Source organism: Miniopterus natalensis, chromosome 9, assembly GCF_054644295.1.
Source record: "Miniopterus natalensis isolate mMinNat1 chromosome 9, mMinNat1.hap1, whole genome shotgun sequence".
In the NCBI taxonomy this organism is placed as follows: Eukaryota; Metazoa; Chordata; class Mammalia; order Chiroptera; family Miniopteridae; genus Miniopterus; species Miniopterus natalensis.
In genome coordinates this window covers 15,928,197-15,954,808 of record NC_142089.1, presented here as the reverse complement: position 1 = coordinate 15,954,808, position 26,612 = coordinate 15,928,197, and the positions used below count along the sequence as shown (strand labels likewise).

The 26,612-nt window shown below is 39.3% G+C and overlaps 1 protein-coding gene across 3 annotated transcripts in view; it reads right to left on the bottom strand.

The window, feature by feature from the left end:
• GMEB1 (glucocorticoid modulatory element binding protein 1) overlaps positions 1-25,270 on the bottom strand; it is a 28,902-nt gene extending 3,632 nt beyond the window's left edge. The window contains exons 1-9 of one of the 3 annotated variants that reach the window (XM_087820251.1): positions 25,203-25,270; positions 17,836-17,993; positions 11,406-11,518; positions 10,605-10,729; positions 9,515-9,618; positions 7,127-7,284; positions 4,959-5,090; positions 3,568-3,705; positions 2,881-3,003 (exon numbers count right to left, since the gene is read on the bottom strand). In XM_087820251.1, coding sequence (XP_087676377.1) covers positions 2,881-3,003; positions 3,568-3,705; positions 4,959-5,090; positions 7,127-7,284; positions 9,515-9,618; positions 10,605-10,729; positions 11,406-11,518; positions 17,836-17,963 — 1,021 coding nt within the window. In that variant the 5' untranslated portion in view covers positions 17,964-17,993; positions 25,203-25,270. Of the gene's footprint in view, positions 1-2,880; positions 3,004-3,567; positions 3,706-4,958; positions 5,091-7,126; positions 7,285-9,514; positions 9,619-10,604; positions 10,730-11,405; positions 11,519-17,835; positions 18,955-25,202 lie in introns of those variants that run through there. The other 2 variants (XM_016217002.2, XM_016217009.2) reach the window with 2 other exon arrangements.
• Positions 25,271-26,612: the final 1,342 nt, after the last annotated feature.

The window sequence follows — 26,612 nt, the reverse complement described above, 5'->3', positions numbered from 1 at the left end:
CTTACCACTATGTAGCCTCAAGAAAGTCACTTCATTGTTTTCAGGAAGAAACTAGACTGGATGATTTATTAAATCCCTCCAGTAACTACATTTCTTTGTATGATTATAGGCAGGGCAACAATTCAGAATCTTTTCAGGCTGTGATCCTACTGTAGCTCAACTCTAGAAACTCCTGTGCCATTTTGTTGCCTGTCACCAAAATGCAAACCAAAGAAGCCTCCAGTTGGTTTAACAGCTAATACATGCCCTGCCTCAGTCTATAGATGAAAATAAGAAATATCTTCACAATCTCTTTGGAACTGTGATGGACCTACAAAGGAGCTACAATGACCATTCTGGAACACAGTGACACCCAAACTGTCCTTCAAGTGAGAATCACCTTACTGGTGACCCAAATGGCCTTAGTCTACCATTAGCCCCCAGAAAAGTCTGGAGAAAGTTATAGAGGAAGTCTCTAAGAATTACAGAACTAAAGAAGATCTTAGAGTTCCAAAGTGACTTACTTAAGGTCACTGAGCTTGGGACAAAAGTCTCTGATGGCCCATTTGGTGGCTTTTCCACCACAATATACCTATTACTATCCCTCTCCATTTGTCCAATTCAACCTTGGTGACCATTGGTGAGTCTGACTCTACACCAGAACTTCCTATTGCTTAGTACCTGATAAACAAGCAATAAATATTCAGTTACACCTTTAGAGTACTTTGCTTCCTATGGAACAACCAAGAGCAAGTCAATTACTTGCTTGGAATAAAAGTAGATGAAAAATAAAAAAATTTTTAAAAAAGGAGTAGGTAAGGATCAAGAACATGTTCAAAAATTTTTAAATACTGTCTTTTAAAGTTACGAAATACTTCTTTTTTTCCACCTTCAGTAGTAATCAAAGAAATGTGAACCTAAACAAGATACAAATAAAATCAGTAATTTTTTAAAAACTTAAATCAGGCCCAGCCAGCGTGACTCAGTGATTGAGCATTGACCTATGATCCAGGAGATCATGGTTCGATTCCCACTCAGGGTACATGCCTGGGTTGCGGGCTCCATCACCAGTGGGGGGCGTGCAGGAGGCAGCTGATCAATGAATCTCTTATCACTGATGTTTCTCTCTCTCTCTCTCTCCTTCCCTCTCTCTGAAATCAATATAAATATATTAAAAAAAAAAAAGTTGAATCAGGGAATATGATGATAACAATGCCCAATGTTGGTGAGTTCAAACTGGTGGCATAAGTTGGTATAATGTTCTTGGAAATTTGACAATAATTCACAGAAATCCATAAAAAAATTATCAATACTATTTAACCTCAAGCTTAGTCCTGGGAAGTAGTTTAAAAGAACATAAAAAGAAAAAGTTATATTCATATAAGTTCACTGCAACAAAATAAGCTACTGAAGAAAATTTTTAAAATTTAAATGTCTAGGTAGAAGAATGCCTAGGTAAAGTACTAAGTAGCAACGTGGAAAAATATTAATATGTCATAGTAAAAAGAATCAGAAAACAAAACTTTATGTATACTATGATTTAAACTATCTAAAAATAACAATTTGGACAAGGAACCAGAAGCCTACAACCCTAATAAAAACTATTTTTCAGATGGTATAAAATTTCAAGGTAGAAGATAGTACTGGACTAAGAATAAGAAGACAGAGTTCTACTTTGAGTTTCACTGTCGTGGCCACAGGCAAATAATTTATTCTCTCTGTCCCTACTGGGACATCAGCAAAATAGAGATAATAGCCTATAACAACATTCTTAGAAAGATCAAATAAAAAAGGGTATCTCTGACAGTACTTGGTAAACTGAGTTTAAAATATAAACTGGGTATAAAAATAACTTTAAAACAACCTAAATTGTTCTTTTCTTACCAAATGACCTTTGGGCTTTATAATTGCCTATAATATATTCTACATCATTCAAAGGCTAATGATCATCCATACCTCTGACTTGTTTTGTATCCTTTACCGGCTTTACTTCCTTCAAAAGCCTCTCTTGATTCTTTCCAGGTATAAGTGGTAACTCCCTTTGTTCTTCCACCATACCCCCTATATGCCTCTGTCACAAAAGTGATTACTTTTTGCACTTATTTCTATGTCTGCTTTCCTTTGAGTTCCTTGAAGCCCCTCAATATTCAACATTATACTTCTAAAATCTAATTTGGAGGCCAGCTCAAGGTAAGTATTTGATAAAAAGAGTTAAATTAGCCTGGTCGGCGCGGCTCAGCATTTGAGCATCGACCTATGATCCAGAAGATCAAGGTTCAATTCCAGGTAAGGGCACTTGCCCAGTTTGTGGGCTCAATCTCTAGCGGGAGGGCATGCAGGAGGCAGCCGATCAATGACTCATCACTGATGTTTCTATTTCTCTCTCTCTTTCTCCTCCCTTCCTCTCTCCGAAATCAATAAAGATATATATATATATTTTAAAAAAGAGTTAAATTATCCATATGCTCATAATTTATTACTACAAGTAATGGAGAATATGCTAAATGTATATCTGTCAAAAGATTCAGTAATTATAATGTAAGAAAGACAAAAATCAAATTTGTTTCTTCTGCCACCAATATTACTGGATTAATGGAGCATTCTAGCAGACATCCTAATTTTCCAAAAAATATAGTACTGTGATGCTGGCTTCTTTCTCTTTACCTTTGTGCCTTCTCTGCTTCCCACTACTTCACCCCACCTGGGGCTTTGTATAAAGAAAAAGCCAAACATGATACTATGTGAACTGAAAGAATTCAATTCACATAGTATCATGGGGGGGGGAGGGGGGATAGAGAAGAAAAGAAAGAAGCAAGCCAGTCCCAACAGAATTCAACAAAGAAATGGCCAGACTCAAAGCTATTAGTATATCACCTAAGAAGAACGATAAATTATACATACCTGTCAGAGTATAGAGAAACTGCTCTTCTCCTTGCTCTATTTGGTTCCTTCTGTTGTCTAAAACCTTCTTAACTGTGTCCATTAGGCCAAATGTATGTGCCACATTGTTGAGAACAGCAGCATCTATTTAAAAGAAAAGACATGTCTGTCAAGTTAAAATAGAAAGGTTCTACCAACTCCCTCTTGATTCCATCAACAAACCAAAAATGATGGGACCACTCTAATAAATAATTTTAACAAAGATTTATCACATGTATAAATAATTTAGATTTAATTATTATATATATTAATATATTTATTAACATATCTATGATTAATATCTATATTAATATATATGAGAGAGAGAATTGAGAGAATTACTTTTTGGCACATTGATAAAGGCAAAAATTACCTGTGGAAAAAGCACGGCCAGACCTGAGTTCAAAACCCAGTTATTGCCCAGCTGGCATGGCTAAGTGGTTGAGAGTTGACCAGAAGATCGTGGTTTGATTCCTGATCAGGGCACATGCCTGGGTTTTGGGCTTGATCCCCAGCAGGGGGTGTGCAGGAGGCAGCCGATCAATGACTCTCTCATCATTGATGTTTCTATCTCTCTCTCTCCCCTTTCCTCTCTCGGAAATCAATAAAGATATATAAAAAATAATAAATAAATAAATGACTAGATATTGTTAGGATTAATGCACTTACCTGTGACCTGGAAGGGAGCCTGGATGAGCCGCTGCTGAACCCCCCTGAGTAGCTCCTCTATTTCCTTCTGTATATTGCATACAACCTCTTCCATCAGCCCTACATCAGCTATTCCCTTCCAGAACATCAAAGTGTCCTCTGGTATAAGAGGGATGAAACAGATAGTAAACAAGGGATGCTACATATACTTAGGTACATTTCTACAATTTGTTAAATTCAAAATTATTTCAATTCAAAAGGATTCCTAGTTGGACCACTTCTGGGAAAAGTAAAGAAGCTTTTGGAATATTAGCTGCCTCCCTAAGTTGGTAACTATTTGGCCTCTTTAGCAAACTAGGGACTTGGGATAATTGCCTCAACTTGTCATGCCCTCAATTTGTCATGGCTCTAGCTACAAGGAACAGGTACGTTCCTCTAATAAATATATTATATTAAATATTAAATAAATATTATTTATTTAAATAATTTAATTTAAAATTAAATATTTAAATTTTTAAAGTTAAACAATAAAGATACTAAAATAACATAAAGATATATGAGCCTTGCCCAGCCAGGCATGGCATCGGCCTAGGATCCAGGAGATCACGGTTTGATTCTGGGTCAGGGTACATGCCCAGGTTGTGGACTCGATCCCCAGTCGGGGGTATGCAGGAGGCAGCCAATAAGTGACTCTCTCTCATCATTAATGTTTCTGTCTCTCTCTCCCTTTCCCTTCCTCTCTCTGAAATCAATAAAGATATATTAAAAAAAAAGATATATGAGCCTTAATCATATACCTAAAAAAACAAAGTAAAACAGTTGACTAGGTGGCGTTCTAAACTCCCTGAGGTCAGAGGCTATGTCTTTTCATTCCCCTGTCTAGCATCTAGCAACAGTACTAACTAAAAATAGGCAACAATAAATATTTGTTAAATGAATAAATAAATGGAGGAGGATGTGTAGCCCCTCTAAATGAATCATCATTTTGGATCCCCTCTAAATGAATCATCATTAATCACTATCTTCTACACCACCTGCTACCTAATTTTTTCTTCTAACATCTTGCAGCTTGGTTTATTTATCTAAGAAATGTACCAAAGTTGGAGGCACTTTGGCAGGATGAAAAGCATGGACTTCAGAGTCAAACTCAGCTGAACTCAGCTCTGATATTTATTGGTGTGACTGGTATTAAGCAAGTTGCTAAACCTTGCTGAATCTCAATTTCTTCGTGTGTAAAATGTGACTTTGTGGGGCTGTTGCATGGATTAAAGTAAGAGGTTTGCAGCCATAATTAGTATTAATATGCATGAGAAAAACCAGCAAAAGTAATAAAGAGGCCCTCTGTATCCATAATCATAACGGTGATAAGGTCACAAAACCGTGTAAGATATCTGAGCCCCATAGAAAAGTACCTGAAATTTCCTCTGAGTCTTTCTTCACTCCCTCCTCTGTGGCCATAGTGACAGCAGCAGTGAGAGCTGAGTTCCATTCTAGACCTGCGTCTTCCATGCTCTCTTCTGAGATAGCAATCTGTGTGATGCTACCTAAAAGCAGTCCATTAGAGATAAAGCCAGTGAATTTATGAAAAAGTAATAGTATCTTCCATCTCATACTCACAGCTAAAGAGACTCTGTTATTTTAACATTCTGGCTTTTTGCCTGCAAATCCCTATATTAAAAACTAGAACCCTAGGAAAGCCAGGATGAATACTGGATTTTCTAAAGGAAACTTGTCTTGCAAAAGAAAATGTCTTCTTCTTACTCTGAGTAAAAAGTGAAAGGTAACTTATAAAATCACAAAAGAGCAATCTGCTTTCTGAGCAGGTATGTTTTTGAGACTGAAGGTGGGCATAACTGACAGACTGCCTGCCTCAGACTTAGTGAGGATAAGAAGGACCTAAAATAAATTAAGAGAAAAGTATGGTGCCTAGCCAAGAGCCCTACTAAATACAGGCCTGTTTGATAGTAACCATCTTGACTATCTGAAGTTGCTAGAACTTATTTATCAGCCTATGTAAGAGAAAGCAAGAGAAATGAGACCAAAAAAAATCAGAAAAAAAGAGACCACAAAACTCAGATTCACAGAGGAAAAAGCTTTACTATAAATTTTATATTACGATTTTGAAGAAAGAATTGAAAAAAAACAAACTGATTCAGACAGAAATAAAGACAGGTGTGGATTCTATGCACTAGAGGATATCAATAAACAAGCAAAGAGCCCTGGCCAGGTGGCTCAGTCAGTTGAAGTGTCTCATACACCAAAAGATTGCCAGTTTGATCCCGTCAGGGCACACAGCTAGGTTGCGGGTTTGATTCCTACTCAGCACATACAAGAGGCAACCAATTGATGTTTCTCTCTCACATCGATGTTTCTCTCTCTCTCCCTCTCTCTCTAAAATCAGTAAAAACAAATCCTCAGGTAAGGATTAAAATAATAATCAAGCAAAGAAGTAATATCAATATGGATAATCAATTAAGTAAAGGAGTTTTGGCCAAATAACAAGGAAGTAAGTAATTTCACAGCATTTTTCACTTTTCAAGTGAGAGAGTCACATGAACAAAAATTCAAACTGCTACATACTTTATACTTTCTTGAAAGAAACTTAGGTTTCAAGAGATTTGGCTTCTACTCACCCAGTCATTACTCACAGAATATTAGGTCTGACCAAAAGAAACCTCATGAGGCATTTTTAAAGCACAGTACTTCCCTTATATCCTTTAGCGTTCTTGTGACTCCGTCAGACATATTTGTAAGTCTTCTGGAAGTAGTTGACACATATTCTACCTAAGAACTTAGCTGTGCTAATTTCCAGCTGGACTAACTGAATCCTTAATAATAATCTCACATGGTTACATCATTCCTGGAGGTGAGCACAGAGCCAGCCCTAGTCCCAAACTCAACAATACTGAAATTAAGTGTGTCCCTCATCCTGTCTCATTTGTGAGGAAGCCTCAGCTTGGTTATCCAGAACCCCTCCAGGCAGAGCTCTTTAATCCTTATAGCAGAGTCTTCAGAGTCCATCACAGCCAAGGATAAGTTGTCTTTGATACATCTCAGTTCAACAATTGAAAACCATTTACCATTCTAATCCACCTTCCTGCTTTGACCACTAATAGAGCAAAGGATTTTCAAAACAATCTAAATTCAAAGATATGCCAAGTGGCACCCAAGCAAGATTAATGAATAAGCATTATAACTAATGAACCATCTTTCTAATGTTTACATGCATTGCAAAAAAGAAATAAGGAGGTCTGGCCAATACGAATCCTTTGGGAGTAAACAAAGATATGTTTCTAAAGCATGGAATCCACCCAAGATTACCATACCTTTCAAGGACATCAACACTCATGAGATTTGAAATTAAAAACACAAAGGAAATTGGGGTGGTGAACACATAATACAATATACAGGTGATGTATTATAGAACTGTACACCTGAAATCTATATATATAATTTTATTAACCAATGTCACCCCAATAAATTCAATAAAAAAGAAGAAAAAAGAAACACAAAGGAGAAATGAGGGAAGAAATGCTACTGAAAAACACAATGGGTTTTCAGGTGGTTTCCTACCCCCTACCATCAGCCGAAGTGGGTGTCTGCACCACACTTGTCTGCTGTCCTGGCACTGGAGCTCTTGCACTGCTGATCAGAAGATCAAATTTGGTGCTTCTGCAGGTATTGGAGCAAACCTTGTCATGTTGGTAAAAATCAATCTGTCCGGAATCCATCATTTTCCTGCAGAAAGGGAGATAAGAAGTACCAGTTCAGCCTGCCCTTCATCTAGAGGGAACTAGGTCTCAGGGACAAATAAAGACAAGTTGCTGAGTCTACTCTGTAGATTAGTGAAACCTAATAGTATTAAAAGTCATTAGGTTGCAAAAATTCTAATTGAGACTATAAAATTTTCATTGGTCCTGCCCACATTTACAAGTACTCCTTTTCCCTTGCTAGTCTACTCATGAGTACTCTCTTTTATGTCCCATTATCACTAAGTTTTAGATATACTCCTGACAATAGCTAAGTTTTCCCATAGGATCTTAATGAAACCAAACCCAAAAGGGGGAAAAAGACTACTTCATATTCCAGCACAACTGAGGAATGCCACAATAGAATTAGAATTTTACGATGAGATTCTGATGTGTTAGTACTCCTAGACCAACAAGATCTGTTGTCACTTTTGTACACATAAAACTTCAGCATATATTTCTTTCCTTGAAAAAGAAAATTGATAATAACTCTCCTATAAATACAGAGCAAAGCTGATTATATGGAACCCCCCACTGTAAAATGTCCTTAGAACTAAATTCACAAGACATTATGATAGTCCCTGAGCAAAACCACGTGGTATTTTAATTACAGTAAATGTGTTATATTGTTACTTGTCTTTCACTAAAGATTTTTTTAGGCAGTCTTGTTCCTTTTTACATTTGAGGAAAGTTGACATGCTTGTTTTTCTGGGAAAATAAAACAGGCTATGAACTACAAAAATGAAAGTTAAAGGTATTTCTCCCCAATTTCATTCAACTACTGATTTCAGAATATAAATCATCTGGAATGATTTTTTATTTTATTTTGTGTCTCTGACTATAAAAATAATATGTGAAGAAGAAAATTAACATTTATTGTGGAAAAAAACCCAGAAAACTATAAAGAAAACAACTGCCCTTTAAAAAAAATCCCACAACACGGAGATATCAACATTTTGGTATATTTCCTTCTACTAAATTGTACATGTGTGTGTGTTTTGACACAACTAAAATCTCCCTTTTTAATTGACTGTATTTTTGTTTTCTTTCTTACATTACACATGAGCATTTTTTTAATGTAAAAACTCTTTATAAATGTTTTAATGACTGCACTATATCCCATAGTATATACTCATATATATTTAGATGAGCCATAATTTACTTTACATATACCTTGGCTATATTAAAACAGACTAATTTTCATGATAAATAATGTTATAATGAACATATTTATGCTTGAATCTCTACAAGCACTATGGATTTTTCTTAAGACAGATTCCTTAAAAAGAATTAAAGACAAAAGGTAAGATGTTTTTAAGCCTCTTGAAACATGTTCTGTTTCATGTGCAACTTTTAATTATTATTCTTTTTAATATATCTTTATTGATTTCAGAGAGAGGAAAGGAGAGGGAGAGAGAGAGAGAGAAACATCAATGATGAGAAAGTCATTGATCAGCTGCCTCCTGTACACCCCACACTGGGTATCGAGCCCGCAACCGGGCAGATGTCCTGATTGGGAATCGAACTGGGATCTCCTGGATCATAGGTCAATGCTCAACTGCTGAGCCACACTGGCCAGACAGAACTTTTAATTCTTGACCACATATTTAAATTTTCTATCAAGAGGTGAGTGTTCAAGGAATGAGCACTAATGTTAACCAACTAATGTTAATCTTCAGAGGGAAAAAATTATAGAAGTAAACTTGCTGCATAAAGAGAGAAGGTTGAGGATAATATGCATTCTGAATTTTATTTCTGTGGTATAGTGATGGCAAGGATTGCATTCACTGTGCATCACTGGTATTTATTAACAGTACCCTTCTACTTTTACCAGTTATCCCAGGATTTGTCAGTCAGCCTACACTTCTCTGTGGTTGTCACGTTTCCTCAGCACCAGGCTTAGCTCTGCCTATGCTTGGTGATCTCAAGCAGGACTGTCATCTGTTCTTGAGTTTCTCTGCCCAGAGGATCCTACCCAACATCCTGAAAAATTGGCCCTCGATGCTGGGAAGAGTGAATTTGATTCACTCCTCTTTCTTTCTGAGTTTTTTTTATAGAACAAGTTAATGAAGGTCAAGTAATACATGGATTGCTTAAGCTAATCCTTCACACAGAATAAAAATTTCAAATTAAAGAGAAAAGACTGAATTATCTGGATTCTACCATGATTAAGTGACCCAAAGTCAGGTGAAAGGTATATTCTTACTATTAGAGCTCACCTGAGCATGATTCCACCCAGACGAATGGCTCTCTTCCAGTCTTTTAGGGTGGACTTGCCAGCCAGATGAACAAAATGCTTGGGGCTGATCAACTGATCATTGAACTAAAGTAAAAAGAAAAGTCCAAAATAATCCAATGTCAACTTAGGCAGGCCAGAGGGAAACAGAGAGCTAATTCTACCTGTTATGTACAAAAAATGCCAGATGACTTCTTAAGTCATCATAGCCTTGTATTATACAGCCTCTTGATCTATTGAGGCAGAGAAGGTGATCCTTTCTCTGAGCACAGTGCTCTATTCTAGTACAAAGCTAGAGATGACATTGGGAGCATCAGTGATTAATATACAAATTAGCATTTAAAATCCATTTATGCCCTGAATCAGGTGGTTAGATCTAATGTGACAAAGGCTATTTAAAGAAACTGAAGTAATCTATCCAGCCCTAATGATGAGATTAGGGATGTGGCAGAAGGAATAAGTACGGTAGGAGCCAATAGCACTACAAAGCATCAAAACTATGTAATCTTTAATGATTCTAGGATGATGCCAGTGATGATGACTACTATCTATGGGTATAGCTGTGGCTATCAATGGGGAAAGAATAAGCAAACTCTACCATAATGCACACCAGTAAGGCATTTTACATATATTACCTCAATTCATCTTCTAGCAACCTTACAGAGTATACATATACACATATACATACATATATGATTATTCATATTTTAATATATGATGTTCTGAAATATTGAATAGCTTGCTCAAGGTCACCCAGCTAGTGACAGAGATGGGACTCCATTCATTCAACAAATATTTATTGATAAATACACCAAGTACCATTCTAAGTGCTGGGGATACATTTGTGAACAAGACAAACAAGTTCTCAGCTCTCATGAAACTTGTATTCTGGTGTGATTGAATCCAGGTCAATTTCACTCCAAAGTTATTTTTATCTACTATGATGCAACGGGAGTATAGCCACAATATTAAAAATACTGATACGGTGGAAGATAGTGAAGAGACACTGAAACCATGCCCTTTGAAAACAAGGAGCCCCGAAATAGGTTCCAGAGAGGAGAAAAGACAATTACCTTGACACACTTCACATTTATTCCTGGACATACAAACTTCTTCCAGAGAAGAATGGCTTTGCTCTCCCCACAAGTTATAGGGTAAGCAATTTCCATATCTTCATTTGCTTCTATAGTGCTTGCATCTGAAAAATGGAAAAAACACCAGTTATTTATCTAACATTTTTTCCCAAAGCTTAATTAAAAATCTTCAGTCTCCTGGTTACTCTCAGGGGCTAACAGTTTATATTGGCTGGTATTGTTTAGAAATCCTCTGGAAGAAGTTGTTCTACTGAGCTCCCACTATGCATCAGACACTGTGCTATATGCTTTGACATGCTTAATCTTATTTAGTTCTTGGAACAGTCCTGGGAGGCAGTTATTGTTTTCTATGTTTTACACGTCTGTGTGTGGGACTCCGAAAGGTAAAGTGACTTTCCCAAGGACACACAGCTAAGAAGTGAGAAAGCAGGCTTCAGACTCAGGCTTGTCTAATTTCAAAGTTTCTTTTCACTGACCCCTTCCAGTGAACACCTCATCAGTCTTCATCAGCAACTACCCTACTAACAAGAATCAATCTTAAGGCTCCAATTTCTTTGTGGGATTTTTATCGATGAAAAAAATCTTTTCTAGCAAATTGATGTTAAACACTCAACTGAAAGCCCTAGCGCCTTAGTCAGTGGTGTCTCCAGATGTACCACCATCAAGTTGATGGCTGCAACATTGATAGGGCACACTGGATAGGGTGAAAAAGGCAGAAAGGCAAGAAATCTCAACTAAGGAAGTTAAGGTCAAATGTACTGGAATAACACAAAGACTCACCAATGCCTTCTTCAATTTTGTGTATCGTATGAGTTTCTACTGCCACAACTGCAGTGTTGTTCTCGGACCCAGCTTCATAAATCCTGTTGTAAAAGTGTCCATCGATAAACAAACTATATAAATCATGAAAAAATTAATATTCACAGCATGGGGCTTAAGAAATTTCTTTTAATCTATCTCAAAAGGAATAAAATAAATATACTTTACAACTGTTTGTTAGTGCTTTGATTAGTTCCCCATTGTTTTTAAACTCTAAGCTGCCCATGACTGCTTAGCAGCTACTACCATGGAAATGAATCAACAACTTTCCTCACCTCAAAGCAAAGTTCCACTTGCTACTTGTTTACACCAAACTTTTCCCGTCATAACTTTAAAATCTCATGACATAAAGTGTTGCCTTACATAAAAGATTAAGTCATATTATAGAATTACCCTAACAAAACTAAAAAGTAATACTGCTGGACAGTTCAAAACAAGAAGCAACTGTTGACCATAGAAGTTGATGACCCTGTTGGAATCAAAGCACTGAATGAAGCATTTTTAAGCACTTTAGCATTTTTTTAAAGCACTATCACCAAACTACTGGCATGAGCAGAGTCTAGTAAAAAAAGTAAGAGATAAATTATGCCCAAAGTTACTAGCAATAAATAGAGGTACCACTTAGGGAAAGTGTCTTTCTAAAGTGTTTCTACCTTCTAAGAAATGGGCTCAGATAATCTAACATGTCCTTTGTTTAATTTCTATAATAAACCTAATGTGTTAATTATTGCATCTTGTTACCTGCAAGCACTGCCTGAATAATCTCCTTTGTATCAGTGATTACCCAGCCCCCATAGTGACACCTCTAGCACAGACCTCCCTTCTGAATTCACACTAGAACAGTTAACTTCTAAATGAATAAATACATTTGGATGCCCCATAGGACTTCGTTCAATTCATTATGTCTACAATAAGCAAGTTCTCTTCCCTCTCTCACCTCCCAAACTACTCTTCTTCCTTTATTCCCCATCCTTGTTGATGGTACCACCCAGAACCTGGAGCCTAAGACAGAAGCCTGGGAATTACACTAGATTCCTCCCTTTCCTCCTCCTCAACTCCCACGTGGTCAGTCACCAAATCCTGCCAGATGCATCTCTTTAATACTAGCCATCCTCCCTATCTCTGCTTCCACTGCTACTGCCGTAATTCAGGCTGTATCATCTCTAGTCTGAACTACTTTCCTTGCATCTACCTGATCTTCTATAATCCACCAGAGTAATCATGTAACTCTGTCCTTAAAACCCTTCAAGAACCCTCTCCTTGCTGTTAAAATAAAGCCCCAAATCCTTAATATGATATTTAAGTCCCTCTAATATTTGGTCCCTGATTTGAACTCTACCCAAACCCCACCTTATACCAAGTCCTAGTCATACCAAACTATTTGTGGTTCTCCAAATTGCCATCTTCTCCTACACCTTCTATCTTTGCTCTTATTCCTCTCTCTTTCCAGAACATCATTCCACATCTTTTTCTTTTTTCTTTTTTGAATAGCCTCTATGATGCTTTTTCTTCCATCTCAATCCCTCCAGTATAATCACCCACTTCCTCCTTTGTGACCCAACTGTACTTTAGGCTTTTGTCACAACACCTATAATACTTAATACTATATACTTGATTACCTATCTGTTTTCCCTTGATCAAAATCTAGGAGGTCCCTAAGAACAGAGATTATATCCTATTCATTTATTCAATTCCACAATCTTGTACAAAATGGAACATGGCAAAGCACCCAATGAATGGATGGTCACTGAATGAGGACCATATAAAAAACATGTGAAATCACTGCCTCAAGTAAGATTAGTAAACTAATTCTAAATTGACCAATATGTGCAAAATCCCTTAAAAGAATAAATTCTTATTTATACATAATTTCACCAACCATAAATTGTACTTGAGATGAGAAATGGGGGGCATAGTCTATATTTTTATGAATAAACAAGGTTTATCAAGGAAAACTTTTCTAAAGAAACTCAGGATAGTGATGGAATTATTTTATTTTATTTTAATTTTAGAGAGTGGAAGGGAGAAACATCAATTTGTTGTTCCACTTATTTATGCATTCATTGCTTGCTTCTTGTATGTACCCTGACCGGGGATCAAACCCACAACCGTGGCATATAGGGATGACAATCTAACCAACTGAGCTACCTCGCCTCGGCAGGATAGTGATGGATTTAGTCTAATTCTCTATACCTACACTATAACTATAGTCAAAAATCATAAGTATGTTCAAAATGTTGATACTGACATGCCTTATAAATCATTAAAGGAAGGAAAAATTATGTTTACTAGAGCTTTAAAATTAAGTCTACATTATTGTATTCAAATTCTCTGAAAACTGAAAATCCACATATAGTTAAGTTTTTTTATCCAGAATGTTAAAGAAAGATATTCTGACTGAATGTTGAATTAAGATGATTCCATAAACTAAAGAGTACCTATATAACTGAAAGAGTTTATACATCTTCCTTAAACTTTCTACTAAGGAGGGATATGAGCATGAAAGAGAAAGTATTCCTTAGATTGAACTACTACAATCCCCTACATTTGGATTGAATCCTTTTATAAAAGAAGAATGAAGTCAGCATACTCAATAAACTTGTGTAGTACTAAAAAACACCATCCATCAATGACTCTCTCATCATTGATGTTTCTCTCTCTCTCCCTCTCCCTTCCTCTCCCTGAAATCAATAAAGATATATTTAAAAAAATAAAATAAAAAAACATCATCCCTAATCTCATTATGTAAAAAATTCTATTATGAATTCAAAGTGAATTAGAAAGCCAACAATAGTGATGGAATTCTAGTACCTTTACTCCTTGAGAATTTTATGAGTATGCTATAAAAGATTTTATTTGAAAAGTTAATAACCATTTTTTCTTTCTTTTTTTAAGAAAGTATATGCTGGCCCTGGCAGAACAGCTCAGTTGGTAGAGTGTTGTCCCAATGCACCAGGGATGCGGGTTTGATCCTAGGTCAGGGCACATACAAGAATCAACCAATGAATGCATAAATAAGTGGAACATCAAGTTGATCTCTCTCTCTCAAATCAATAAAATTAATTCACTAATTAACTGAGAAAGTATATGTTGAACAAGTCATCTATGTTGAAAATCTCCCAGAATTAAAAGCCTTTTAGATACCTTAGTATCTGCTTTAAAAAAGTTAAAAAGAAAAAGTTAGCCCTGGCTGGTGTGGCTCAGTTGAATGAGCATACTACTATGCACCAAAAGGTCACTGATTACATTCCCAGTCAGGGCACATGCCCAGGTTGTGGGCTCGATCCCTATCGGGGGCATGCAGGAGGCAGCCTATCATTCACATGGATGTTTCTCTCTCTCCCTCTCCCTTCCTCTCTAAAGCCAATAAAAACGTATTTTTTTAAAAAGTTAAATGTCGGCATATTTTAAAGCCAATCTAGTGTTATTCTGTTTTTTGTTTGTTTGTTTGTTTATTTTAGAGAGAGGAAGAGAGAAAGAGAGAGAAGAACATCGGTATGAGAAACATCAATTGGTTGCATACCTTTGTGCCCTGACCGGGAATTGAACCCAAAACCTTTTGGTATATGGAACGGTGCTCCAACCAACTGAGTCATCCGGCCAGGGCTAGTGTTATTCTGAAAGAATCTTCTTAGACAATGTGTTAGGTTTTATGTATTTCTATGAAGAGACTGTTACCAGACATTCTACTTTTGCTTCATAATGTATGTATTCCTGAAAATATGTCCATAATGAATACTTGAAAAAGTATAAAATGTCATGTCTGTAAAAAAGCTAAAAAGACATAAAAGTCCCATATATTGAAATCTAAAAATATAAAATCCCTAATTACTTCTTGCCTTTTGAATAAAGTCTTTACCAATATATTCCCAGCAATCTGTACATGTTGTTTGATTGTTTCTTTCCTTCATTTTTTTTTTAATATGTCTTTATTGATTTCAGAGAGAAGAAGGGAGAGGGAGAGAGAGAAAGAGAGATGGAAACATCAATGATGAGTCATTGATTGGCTGCCTTCTGCACGCCCCTCACTGGGGATTGAGCCCACAACCCAGGCATGTGCCCTGACCAGGAATCGAACCTCGATCTCCCGGATCATAGATCAATGCTCAACCGCTAAGCCATGCCAGTTCGGCTCGTTTCTTCATCTTTGAACCTGAAGCCAATTAGGTTAAGTGAGGCTAAAGACTGATACCTGATGATTTCCATCTTTGTCTCAAATGTATTAACTTATGAGACCTATACTTATCATTAGTACCAGTGTATTTGTTCCCCATCCATCTTTATAAAATGGGGCTAAAGTGCAATAAAATATTCAAATAATTAAAGGCACAATTAGAGAGCTCTGGCCAGTGTGCTTCAGTGGTTAAAGCATCAGCCCGAGCACCAAAGGGTCATGGGTTCAACTCCTAGTCAAGGGCACGTACCTGGGGTGCAGGTTCAAGCCCCAGCCCCAGTTAGGGCACGTGGACGAGGCAAGCCCCAACCCCAGTTAGGGCACATGTGATGAGTCTCTTTCACATCAATGTCTCTCTCTTTCTCTCTCTCTCCCCCTTCCACTCTCTCTAAAAAAAAATAATCAATATAAAAAATATACTCAGGTAAAGATTAACAACAAAAAAACACAATTAGAGAAATCAACTGAGCATCAATTGGCAGAAAATCTCAAAATGCAGTACCTCAAAATGTTTATTCAAGAGCTTATATACTAAATTCAGTGTAAATGGTGATTGGGAGTCAATATATGTTGTACAAAGATGCCTATCTCTGATCAAGCAAGGAGAGGTTTCCAGAAAAGGTAGTATCATTTGGAAAATAAGAGACAGACAAAAAAAGAAAACAAGTGAAACTAAATCTTCAAAAGCATTAAGTCTCTAAATAGCAGAGAAGCCTTTTTTCTCTTTACCAGGGATAAGATAAGTGACAACTAGACTACTTTTTTTTATAAGTATTTATTTAAGCCAAATTGACAACATCCTGGGAAGCAAGACCTCAAATGCTCCTTGGAGCACTTTGGAAAAATAGAAGAAATTTTCCATAAGAAAAATAAAGCTGGCAACAACTAAAGGACCTACTCTTTGAAATTCTTCTTCAAGTACCAAAGAGTAACAACTATAAGTATGTGTACGTGCAACAGATAAAATTCCCACACAAATGAATTTGCATAAGTATGCATAATGTGTTGGTGCCAATAAAAATTTAAATCACTCTATCAACTCTATGTCAGGTATTATTTGTATCACTTTCCCTTATAGATCTTAGAATATTTCCTCATGCTTAACAATATTCAGAAATGTCTCCAAACTATGGTTATATTTTTAAAACTAAAAAGGCCTTATCTTACAAATACATACTAACGTCTGGGATTTGCTTTAAAAAAATTCAGGAGTAGGTGGATGTAGAGACGAAATAAGATTGGCCATGTTTTGATAATTGTTGAAGCTGGGTGATGGGAGCTTACATTATAGTATTTTCTTTATTTTTGTGTAAATTTGAAATTTGCTATACTAAAATGTTTTTAAAATTACTGAGAGAGGTTGATTGTCTTTCTCCAGAAGTGTTTAAGACAAGGTACATTATTTAGTTGATTGGGATTTTGGATTATATGTTTGCCCAAGAACATTTCTAATCATATGAAGAATCTTTCATATATTCCTCAAGATAAAATAATTACCCCTTCTTTCTCTCTGTAGATGCAATTCTTATTTAACCTTCAAGACCACAGACCATTTTTTTAAACTTATCTCTTCAAATTCACAGTGGTGCCCTGAACTGAAAGCACTTCATAACGATGCCATTCAGCACTTCTTAGATTTTACCATGTAAGTGATCTCTTTATTTATATATATATGTATGTATGCATTTTCAGTTAGCACAGCTAGACTGCAAGCTTTATGATAGTGGGAACCATGTGCTATATTTCTTCTAACACCTTTATAATACATTGTATAATAGTAAGCAGTATTAATATACTTTTTTTTTTGATAGATTAAGCTTGATCATTTGTCCACCCATGACAGTCCAGAGAGCTTCTAGTAGGAATACTTTTATAGTTGCTTTGCCTAACCTCCTCTGACTCTAACTACACTGTCTTGGTAAACATGTACCAAGGCCCTGTGCTAAATAGTGTGGATAAATAAAATGAGGGAGCCATGTAACTCACCCTCAAGAAGCTCACAATGGAGAAGAGGGGAAGAGACAAGAAAACAGCTAATTGTTGTAATAAGTATTGAAATGACAAATATAGCACTCAATACATTATAGAGACGAAAATTTGGTCAACTCTGAGGTTAATGTTGAATGTTCTCTTGTGCTAAGCAACCATAAAGTTACAATTTCCCCACTCCTTAAACCTCCCAAATTTTTCAGAATAGCCAAATCTTTAGTCACTTACCCTTGTTGAACAGGCTGTAACTGCAAGATCACTTGGGTTTTAGTGTCTTCAGGGTTCTCCCCTTCATTTCCTTCAGTGGGTACCACAACCACATCCCCCACTGGGACACTCACTTCTGCATTAGCCATCTTTCACATGAAGTCAGATAGCTGAAGCTTCTGTCAGAAACAAGAAGCCCCAGTAACTTCATCTGATTTGAAAAAATGACAACCATAGGGAAGGAACACCAAGATAATAACTACCAAATCCAAAGGTACTCTGGAGATCATGATCCTCTGAAAAGGATGGGAATGTGAGATGGGGCTGACATAGGCTCCAATCTTTCCAGAAATGCCTCAGTACTCACTTGCTTTGTAGGTTTTCTTAGTATGAGTGATTCATCCAATGGTGTGCTTTACCAGCTCTACCAGCCCCTAAGAACTAATCGTGCATGTCACTTTCCAACTCCAAGTTTAGTGACATCAAGTTGGTAGCTTAAAATCAGTGATGCTGGAAGTATATACACCACAGAAATTGGCAAGCACTACAAATCGGGGTGTTGTTTTTTTCTAGAGAGCTGGTTTACAGCACACCACTAGTTCCATCCCAAACACTAAGCTCCTAGAAAGTAGGAATCTATTTTCTTTGCAACCAGCCATTGCATCTTATCAAGTGTTCCGTCTTTTGTGAGTACTTAGTAAGTACCTACTGACCAAGTGAACTAAGCTTATGGGGGGGGGGGAAGATGACTTGCATTGTGTAGTTAATAAATGCTAAATCCAATTATATGACCTCTAGAACTTCTTAATACCTTTTTACCTGACTGGAGAAATGATCTCACCTGGCATCTTCCTTGCAGAGCTGTTAAGGAAACCAGTGTCCAGCACCACATGCTCAACTCTAAAATAACTCAAAGCATTGTCCCTGTCTTAATGAAAACTCAGAGGGCCACAGGACACTCTGCAGTTAGTTTTCACAGTTGAAAAGGAGGGAGAGCCCAGCCAGCGGTGGCTCAGTGGTTGAGCATCGACCTAGGATCCAGGCAATCAGGGTTTGATTCCCAGTCAGGGCACATGCCCAGGTTGCAGGCTGCAGCTGATCAATGACTCGTTCATCATTGGTGTTTCTATCTCTCTCTCTCCCTCTCCCTTCCTCTCTCTGAAATCAATAAAGATATATTTAAAAACAAAAAAAAGAAAAGGAGGGAGAGAGTCACTTAAGAGAGACTAAGTAAGAGGGCTGTATTTACTCAGACATGTTTGTAAAGATGACTAGGACTGTGCTGCATGGAGTACGCGCTCAGTGGATGCAAGTTTGAATATGTAACTGGTAGTCAGATGACGGAAACTGTATCTCAGCTCTGCCACAGCATGTTTGCCTATAATACATATAGTTAAGCATAGCACACAGTCTATTTGGCCCCAAAGTACTTTTTCAGTCTTATCTTTAACTACAATACCTCAAGAATCTTAAACTCCAGCCACACCACCCACCCACTGTATTCTGAACATATAATATGAACTTTCAGATTTCTGTACTTTGTTATTCCTTAAAACCCACACTCCTTTCTCCCTCATCTCCTTCTCTCTTCAGGCCCAGTTCAAAACCCACTCTTCCACACCGCCATTGCCAAACGATTCTTTTCTGCAGTGCCTCAATACTTGCTTTGTAGCAGTTCTCTAGTGTTTATCACATTGTGCCCTGTACTGCAGTTAATTGAACAGACATCTATACTCATAACTCCACTGTACTCTGTCAGGACAGGTATTACTTATATAAAAATATTTTTCTCTCTCACAAACCTGCTCATCATAGGCACTGACATAAGTTGGTTCAATCAACTTTTGTATTTGACCTACTTAAAATTCCTCATAGCTGACTTATACTTTAGCCCTTTATGATTCTCACATTCAAACTTTATACCTGAATTTTACACTTTCTATGTCCAAAAGTCTCCTAAAATATCTTGTAGGCCTTAAACCTGCTCCTGTTTCCTGCCTCAGTAAATGGCGCTAGCCTCCACCCATTTTCTCAAGCTAGAAACTAAGGAGTTTTTTTTTCTTCTACATTTATTAGTATTTATTTTATGTTGAATTTACTCCTGGGCCATAAGTTTTTGTTTCTTCAGTTTCTTCTGGGATATTTTTTTCTTCTGTGCAACCTCCTCTTCTGCTCTCTTTCAGTAAGGATCATCTAAATGTGGCAGGGAGAGCTCATGTATGGGTTAATCCACCCATGAACTCTAAGTTCTGTTGCATCTTGGGAGCTTTGTTCACCTGGATGTGCTCAATGGCCAGAGAATCTACATCTAAACCCTTAAGTTCAGCATTGCTTTCAGAATTTTTAAGCGTGTGCAGCAAAAATTCAGCACTTTTTGGGGTTACTGACCCTGTGTCCAGCCCCAGTTTCGCCTGGGCACACCTACCAATTCCACCACTGTAATGACGGAATGGCACACATTGCTTCCTTAAAGTGACATCCTCCAGATATTTGGTGGCTTTTTGAATATGCATAACTTGATGGCCTGGGCAGTTTCACAAGTGTTCTTGAAATGAAGCCGAAGATTTGAACCTCTTGATTTGCATGATTTTGTGGGGTTTTCTGGGCCAAGTGAATAGCAAACCATTTTCAGAGGGCACCTCTGGCCACTTTCAGGAAGAGCCTAAGGAGTTATTTTTGACTTTTCTCTTTCTTCTCTCTCTAAAGCCAATCAACCAACAAATTCTATCCATTCTATCACCTATATATCTCTTTTAACCATTTCCCGATCTCCATCTGTGCTGCCACCACCATATTCTGAGCCACCACACTGTTACCTGAATTTTTCAGGTGCTTCACATTAGTATCCTAAACTTTGGTCTCCCTCTCGAACTCATTATCTACAAAGCAGACAAAGTGATCTTACTAAAAAGCCCAGCGGATTTCCCTGTTTAAAAGTCCCAGTGGATTCCCTTTGCTGTTAGAATAATGTGCAAACACCTTAACATGGCTTATAAAACCCTCCAAATCTGTCCTCTGCCCATCCTGCTGGCCTCATTTCTCATAGTTCTTCCTCTCACAATGTGGGTTCCTATCATTGAATTTTTCCCAGTCTCTCAAACATACCATATTTTCTCACCTAAACCTTCACACTTGTTTCTTCTACCTGGAGTTCTTTTTTTCCTTCCTCTTTGGCTAGTCACTGCTAAATTTTTGTGACTTATTTAAAACATCACTTCCTTGGGGAGGCTTTTGGTGACTTGACTAGATTTGAGCTTGTGTTCTTGCTCCCTCAGTGCCTGCAGCACCCTTGTCACAACCATCATCCTACTTCGTCAGCCTCTCCCCACCAGACATCCTGGAAGAGCAAGCAAGGATTGCTTTTCTTTTTTAACAGTTTCCCTGTGCCTAACAGCACAGGAATATAATAGTTTTCAAATATCAAACTTCTATCTACAAAACTCCTACCTAAAACTTTCTAAGGATATCTGGCACGTAACAGGTATGTAATAAGTTTTTGTGTAATGATTCACCTTACCCTAAAAGACTTCTAGAATATTCTGCATTTCTAACTTAGGGGATATAAATTTGCTTAGGCTGCTAGGCTAAGCTGCCTGGCTTATTGCCCATCATTATGGCTACTTCTCAAATATTTACTGAGTTTCTATTCCACATGAGGCATAGCGTTAGGCTCCTTGGATTCGAAAAGGGACAGTATCTGCTCTTAAGGAATTACACAAGGGAAAGAGATGCATGACAGTTACATACTAGAGGAAAAAATTAATTGCAAGATGAAATAGTACACAATCTGAACTTCTATAAATTAAAGGTTTAAAACTAGGAAGAAAAAAGAAGAGAATCAATGGACTGGTTTGGCTGGCTTCTGGCAGCTGAACCAAAACAATTAGGCCCTGTGAGTCTGGAAAAAGCCAAAAAGGGATGTGATGACGTATACACATAATTGAACCAATAGATATCATCACAGTTTAAACTATAAAAATGTAGGATAAATTCACCCTGGCCAGTGTTGCTCAGTAGTTAGAGCATCGACCCACACACTGGAGGGTCTCGGGTTCAATTCCTGGCCAAGGGCATGTACCTGGGTTGCAGGCTCAATCTTTGGTCCTAGTCGGGGAAGGGGGTACAGGAGGCAACCAATGGATATGTCTCTCTCACATCGACGTTTCTTTCTCTTTCTCTCTCTCCCCCTTTCCCTTTCCCTCCCTCCCTCCCTTCCACTCTCTCTAAAAATCAATGGGAAAAAATATCCTCAGGTGAGGATTAACCCCCCCCCCCAAAAGTAGGGTAAGTTAAAATAACTGAAGCTAACATTTGTTGAACACGTGCATTGTCAAGCACTATTCTGTTACTATTACACATTTAATGAATTTAAAAGATGTAATACCTTAGCATGTACAAACTTAGGGAATTTATTATCCCAAAAAGGTGATTTAAATTTTTTTAAATTGCTAGTTTAGGTGAATTAATGGGTTAGAGAAGCAGACTTAGAAGGATGCTTCTAGTTTCAACCATCTACCCTATGGTTGAGTCCTCTCTACAACACTGAATATATGGTTGACTAACAACTTGATTAATACGTTCCTCAATAGAAACTCATATTTTATTCCTTACCCCTCCCCACACCTTGGCACCCAGGAGGAATGTTCTGGCTGCTTCTCTAACTTTCTGAGAGTTTATCAAAAAGAATAATTATAATTATCCACAAAGTGTCAGTCAGAGACACAGGTCTGATTCAATCAACATGGCATTATCTAAAGAAGCCAGTTTGAGTTGACTCTCTTATTACCCTAAATACCATATTCCTAGCAAGTAACCCGAAACCACCTCTTCTGGACTACACTGGCTAACTGCAAGGTCATCTCTTTGAGCTGAGTATAAACTGAAAAGTAGCTCTTGTTTTTATCAACAAAAACTCCCGAGGCAAGAGAGTCAGTTAGTGATCCTTTGGGTATTTTATGGAAAAGGCCTTAGAGTATTCATTGTGGAATCACACAATACCCCCTGTAATTCCTGAACACACATAAAGAAAAGATGTCAAATTTACGTGAAAAGTTAAAAATTACTTTCCAAGACAAAAAAGACACCTTGAAAGTAAATTCATGACTGCATACATAGGCTATTGGAAAACTAAACTACTCTGGATTAAGTTCCATTTTTTGGCCTGAAAATTAATGTTTAAAACATGGCAAGGGGTAAGCATGAGTGTCACATGAGAGTTGGTAGTTGATAAGCAATAATAGAAATACCAGATATCCTGAAATTTTCTAACCCCAAAATGTATTTATGTATTGCACACTGTAATTTTTGTAGACTGTGTAGTCTATTCTTAAGAAATGTCCACCCGTCCGGGCGTGGCTCAGAGGTTGAGCATCGACCTATGATCCAGGAGATCTTGGTTTGATTCCGGGTAGGGGCAAGGTGGGGGCATGTGCCTGGGTTGTGAGTTCCATCCCGGCAGGGTGTGTGCAGGAGGCAGCCAATCAGTGACTCTCTCATCACCAGTTTCTCTCTCTTTCTCCCTCTCCCTCTCTTCCTCCCTCTGAAATCAATAAAAATGTATCTAAAAAAAAAAAATTTCCAAGTTAAAACTTGAGGCAAAAACTCCTTTTTTCCCTTTATTCCTTCTCATGTATTTAGTAGGTGATACAGAGTGCTACCAGATGTAATTGAAGCCAACACATAGTGTCTCCCCACTATGAGGGAGACAGCCAGAGCAAATGAAGTTCAGGATAAGTCACTATTATTTGGAGATCACTATGTAGGAGTTTGAGGAAGCAAGGGGATAAAAGCATTCTTTTAAGAGTCATCCTGCTAGAGTCTAGGGGACTTCTGCTTAGGACAAGACCAAAATAGCATTCAAACTAACCAAGGAAGTTGTGTAAGTTAGCTACTGGATTTGTTTGTTGAGGTAAATATGAATGGTCAACTAATGAAATAGTCATCAAGTCAGTAGACACTACATATAATTGATAAAAGGTTAACAAATTAGGGGAGACTGTCCAAACGTTTAATGAAAAAATCCAAAGAAAGCACTTTAGTAACCATGAGCAGACACAAGAGGTGGGGGGAGAAAAGAATCCCTCTATGTAGAATTATCTGTTCGTCCCTTTCTCTAATCCTCCAGGCTGAGAAAAACCCCACTTCCTGGTTCTCCTAAATAGACACCAATCAAAGCCCCCTTTCTATCAGCTATAAAGTGGTTTTGATATTTCTTTCATCTTGAGAGGGTAATTCAGGCCTCCTTCAGCTACTGAGATAGCCAAGCCTTCCCCTGATCCTTTGGTCAAGGCTTGACACACCTTAATCTGGACCCTCAGGTCAGATTCTGCCCCTCAATTAGAAGACACCTGACCAATTCCCCTGGCATTTCAGAAAGTAGGGGTACTCTGAACTTCTTCCCCTCAAGTATCTTCTCTCCGGTCCTGAGAAACCTGGCGTTCCCCGCCCCCTGACATAGGCCATTACCCCCTTCTCTAAGTATGTGTCAGGAGGTACTCCAATCTCTCATTTCCTCACAGATTTGGACCCTTCTTATTCCTACTTCAGGAGGCTCTGAGGTGTGTTCCTACCGCCCCCTCACCTATGGGAAGGCAGGGGACTTGCTCGCTTTCCTTGGAGCTCTTCTTCCTTGTCCCCTGCTCCCACCACCCAGACCAGTCCACCACGCCTTTGGAAAAGCATCTGACTCTTTTGCCCTGGACTGAATGACCGAGGCCTCTAACGCGCCCCTCAGGTGAAGCCCGGACTCTCCTTTCCTCAGCAGAACCCACTCTCTGCTCTTCCTCTCCCGCCAAGGCTCCGAGGGTCTCCTCCCCGGGCGGCATCCAGGCTTCCCTCACCTTTCGCCCACTCCTGCAACCCCCACCCGCAGCACCACCCAGGCCTCGCCCCAGGTGTTCATCGAAAGGCCTGGTGCACCCTCGACCCCGCCTCTGGGGATACCCCAGGATCCCTGGACCCCTCGCCAGGGTCCTGGACGTCCGGGCCTCTCAGTCCGGAGTCGCTCAGGCCCCTCGACCGAGGACTTCCGGGCCCCTCAGTCCGGGGGCTCCGGGGCCCCCCACTGCCTGGTTCTCCAGCCCCCACCGCCCTCGGCCAGGCGCCGAGCTCCGGCGGCACCGCCGGCCGCGCTGGGGGCGGCCCGGCTGCTCGGGCGGACCCAGCGGCAGCGTCCCCCCACCCCCCCGCGGCGCCGCGACGTCCGCTCGCTCCCCGGCGGCGGCGGCGGCACGCACAGGGCGTGGGGAGGCGCCCGCGGAGGCAGCAGCCCCCCGCCCCCTGTGCGCCCGCCCGCCCTCGCCGGCCGCCGCGCGGCCCCCGCGCCCGCCCCCCCCGCCCCCACCCCACCCCGCGCCCGCGCCCGCGCGCCCACCCCTCCCCCTCCTCACCGTCTCCGTCGGGCGGGCGGGCGGCGAGCGGCCAGGGCGGGCGGGCGACGGAGCATGCGCAAAAGCCGCCACGGCTGCTACCGCCACCGCCGCCGCTAGGCCGGACTTCAACACTTCCGGCCGCCGCCGCCGGCGAGCTGGCTCCTTAAAGGGGACGCGTCCCTATTGTCGATCCCGCGGAGGATGAACCTCAGCCGGTGGGATTTGCGTGAGCCTTTATCTGAACAGGGGTTTTCTCTTCTGGAAAGTTTGTGTTGGAAAGGACGCTAGGGACCCTAATAACTCTTCTTCCCCCATTTCATGGATGAGGAAAAAGTAAGGCCTAAATTAAAGAAGCACCTCATCCTCAATGGGGGGCAAAGGCAGGTCTCTCTACTCCTCTGGAGGACTCTGCCCCTTTTACCTTCCAAATCCTGTTTTCTAAAGCTTGCATCTTACTAGACCTCCAGAAGTTATGAGCCAACTATCAATTTGGAATCAAAAGATCTGGTTGAGTACAGAGCAGTAGTTGGTCACGAGTATTTCAGCAAGCTGCTTAAGTTCTCTGACCCATGCATGTTTGCTAAGCTTTCCTGGCTGTGAGGTTCTAAGTTCAAGTGTTAACTTCTTTGTGGGAGTTATTTAACACCTCTAAACCTCTATTCCACATAAGGCATGAGGTGGTTGTGAGAGGATATGTGAAAAGTGATCAGGAAAGTTCCTGGGGCCAGTAATAGTAATTAGCAAGTATTAAGACCTTTCTATATGACTGGGTCTTGGGGAGGATGCTTTTGTCATAACTCTCATGGCAACTCTACTAAGCTTCTTTTTCCTCCCATTTTACAGATACATAGGAAGCCAAAAGAAGTTAATCCCTCAAGGTCATATAACCTGTAAGTGGCACAACTAGGATCTAAACATAGGCTCACTCTTTCTCCAGAATCCACCTTTATAACCACTGAAATGGTTGCTGTCATTAAGAACAAATGAGGCAGTGGTGTGCAGTCACTTTTTTGAGGGGGAAGGAGAACTGCTTCCCCATCTTGCCTCCTCTATTCCCTCTCCCTTGAAGAGGTGACAGGGAGTTTTATAAATTCTTGATTCAAGGACGTGGGGCAGCCCAGGAGTAAACAATAGAACTGAATTGGGGGAGGGGGGGTCAGACGAGCTGGATTCTAGGCTAGGCTTTAGCAGCCGATGGATCTTTGCCAAGCCACCCTCTAAGCCTTGATTTCTTCATCTGTAAAATAGAGATGATTTTCCCACCGTACCCACCTCTCAGGGCTGTTTCCAGGATCAAATGAGGAGACTTAGTACCCATGTTAGTGTCTGTTGTTATGATCAAGGACTTACACATTAGCAGATGATTCTGAATATAATGGGTCATGACTGGACTCTTGACCCATGTGAACTATTTCTAGTGGGGCCATT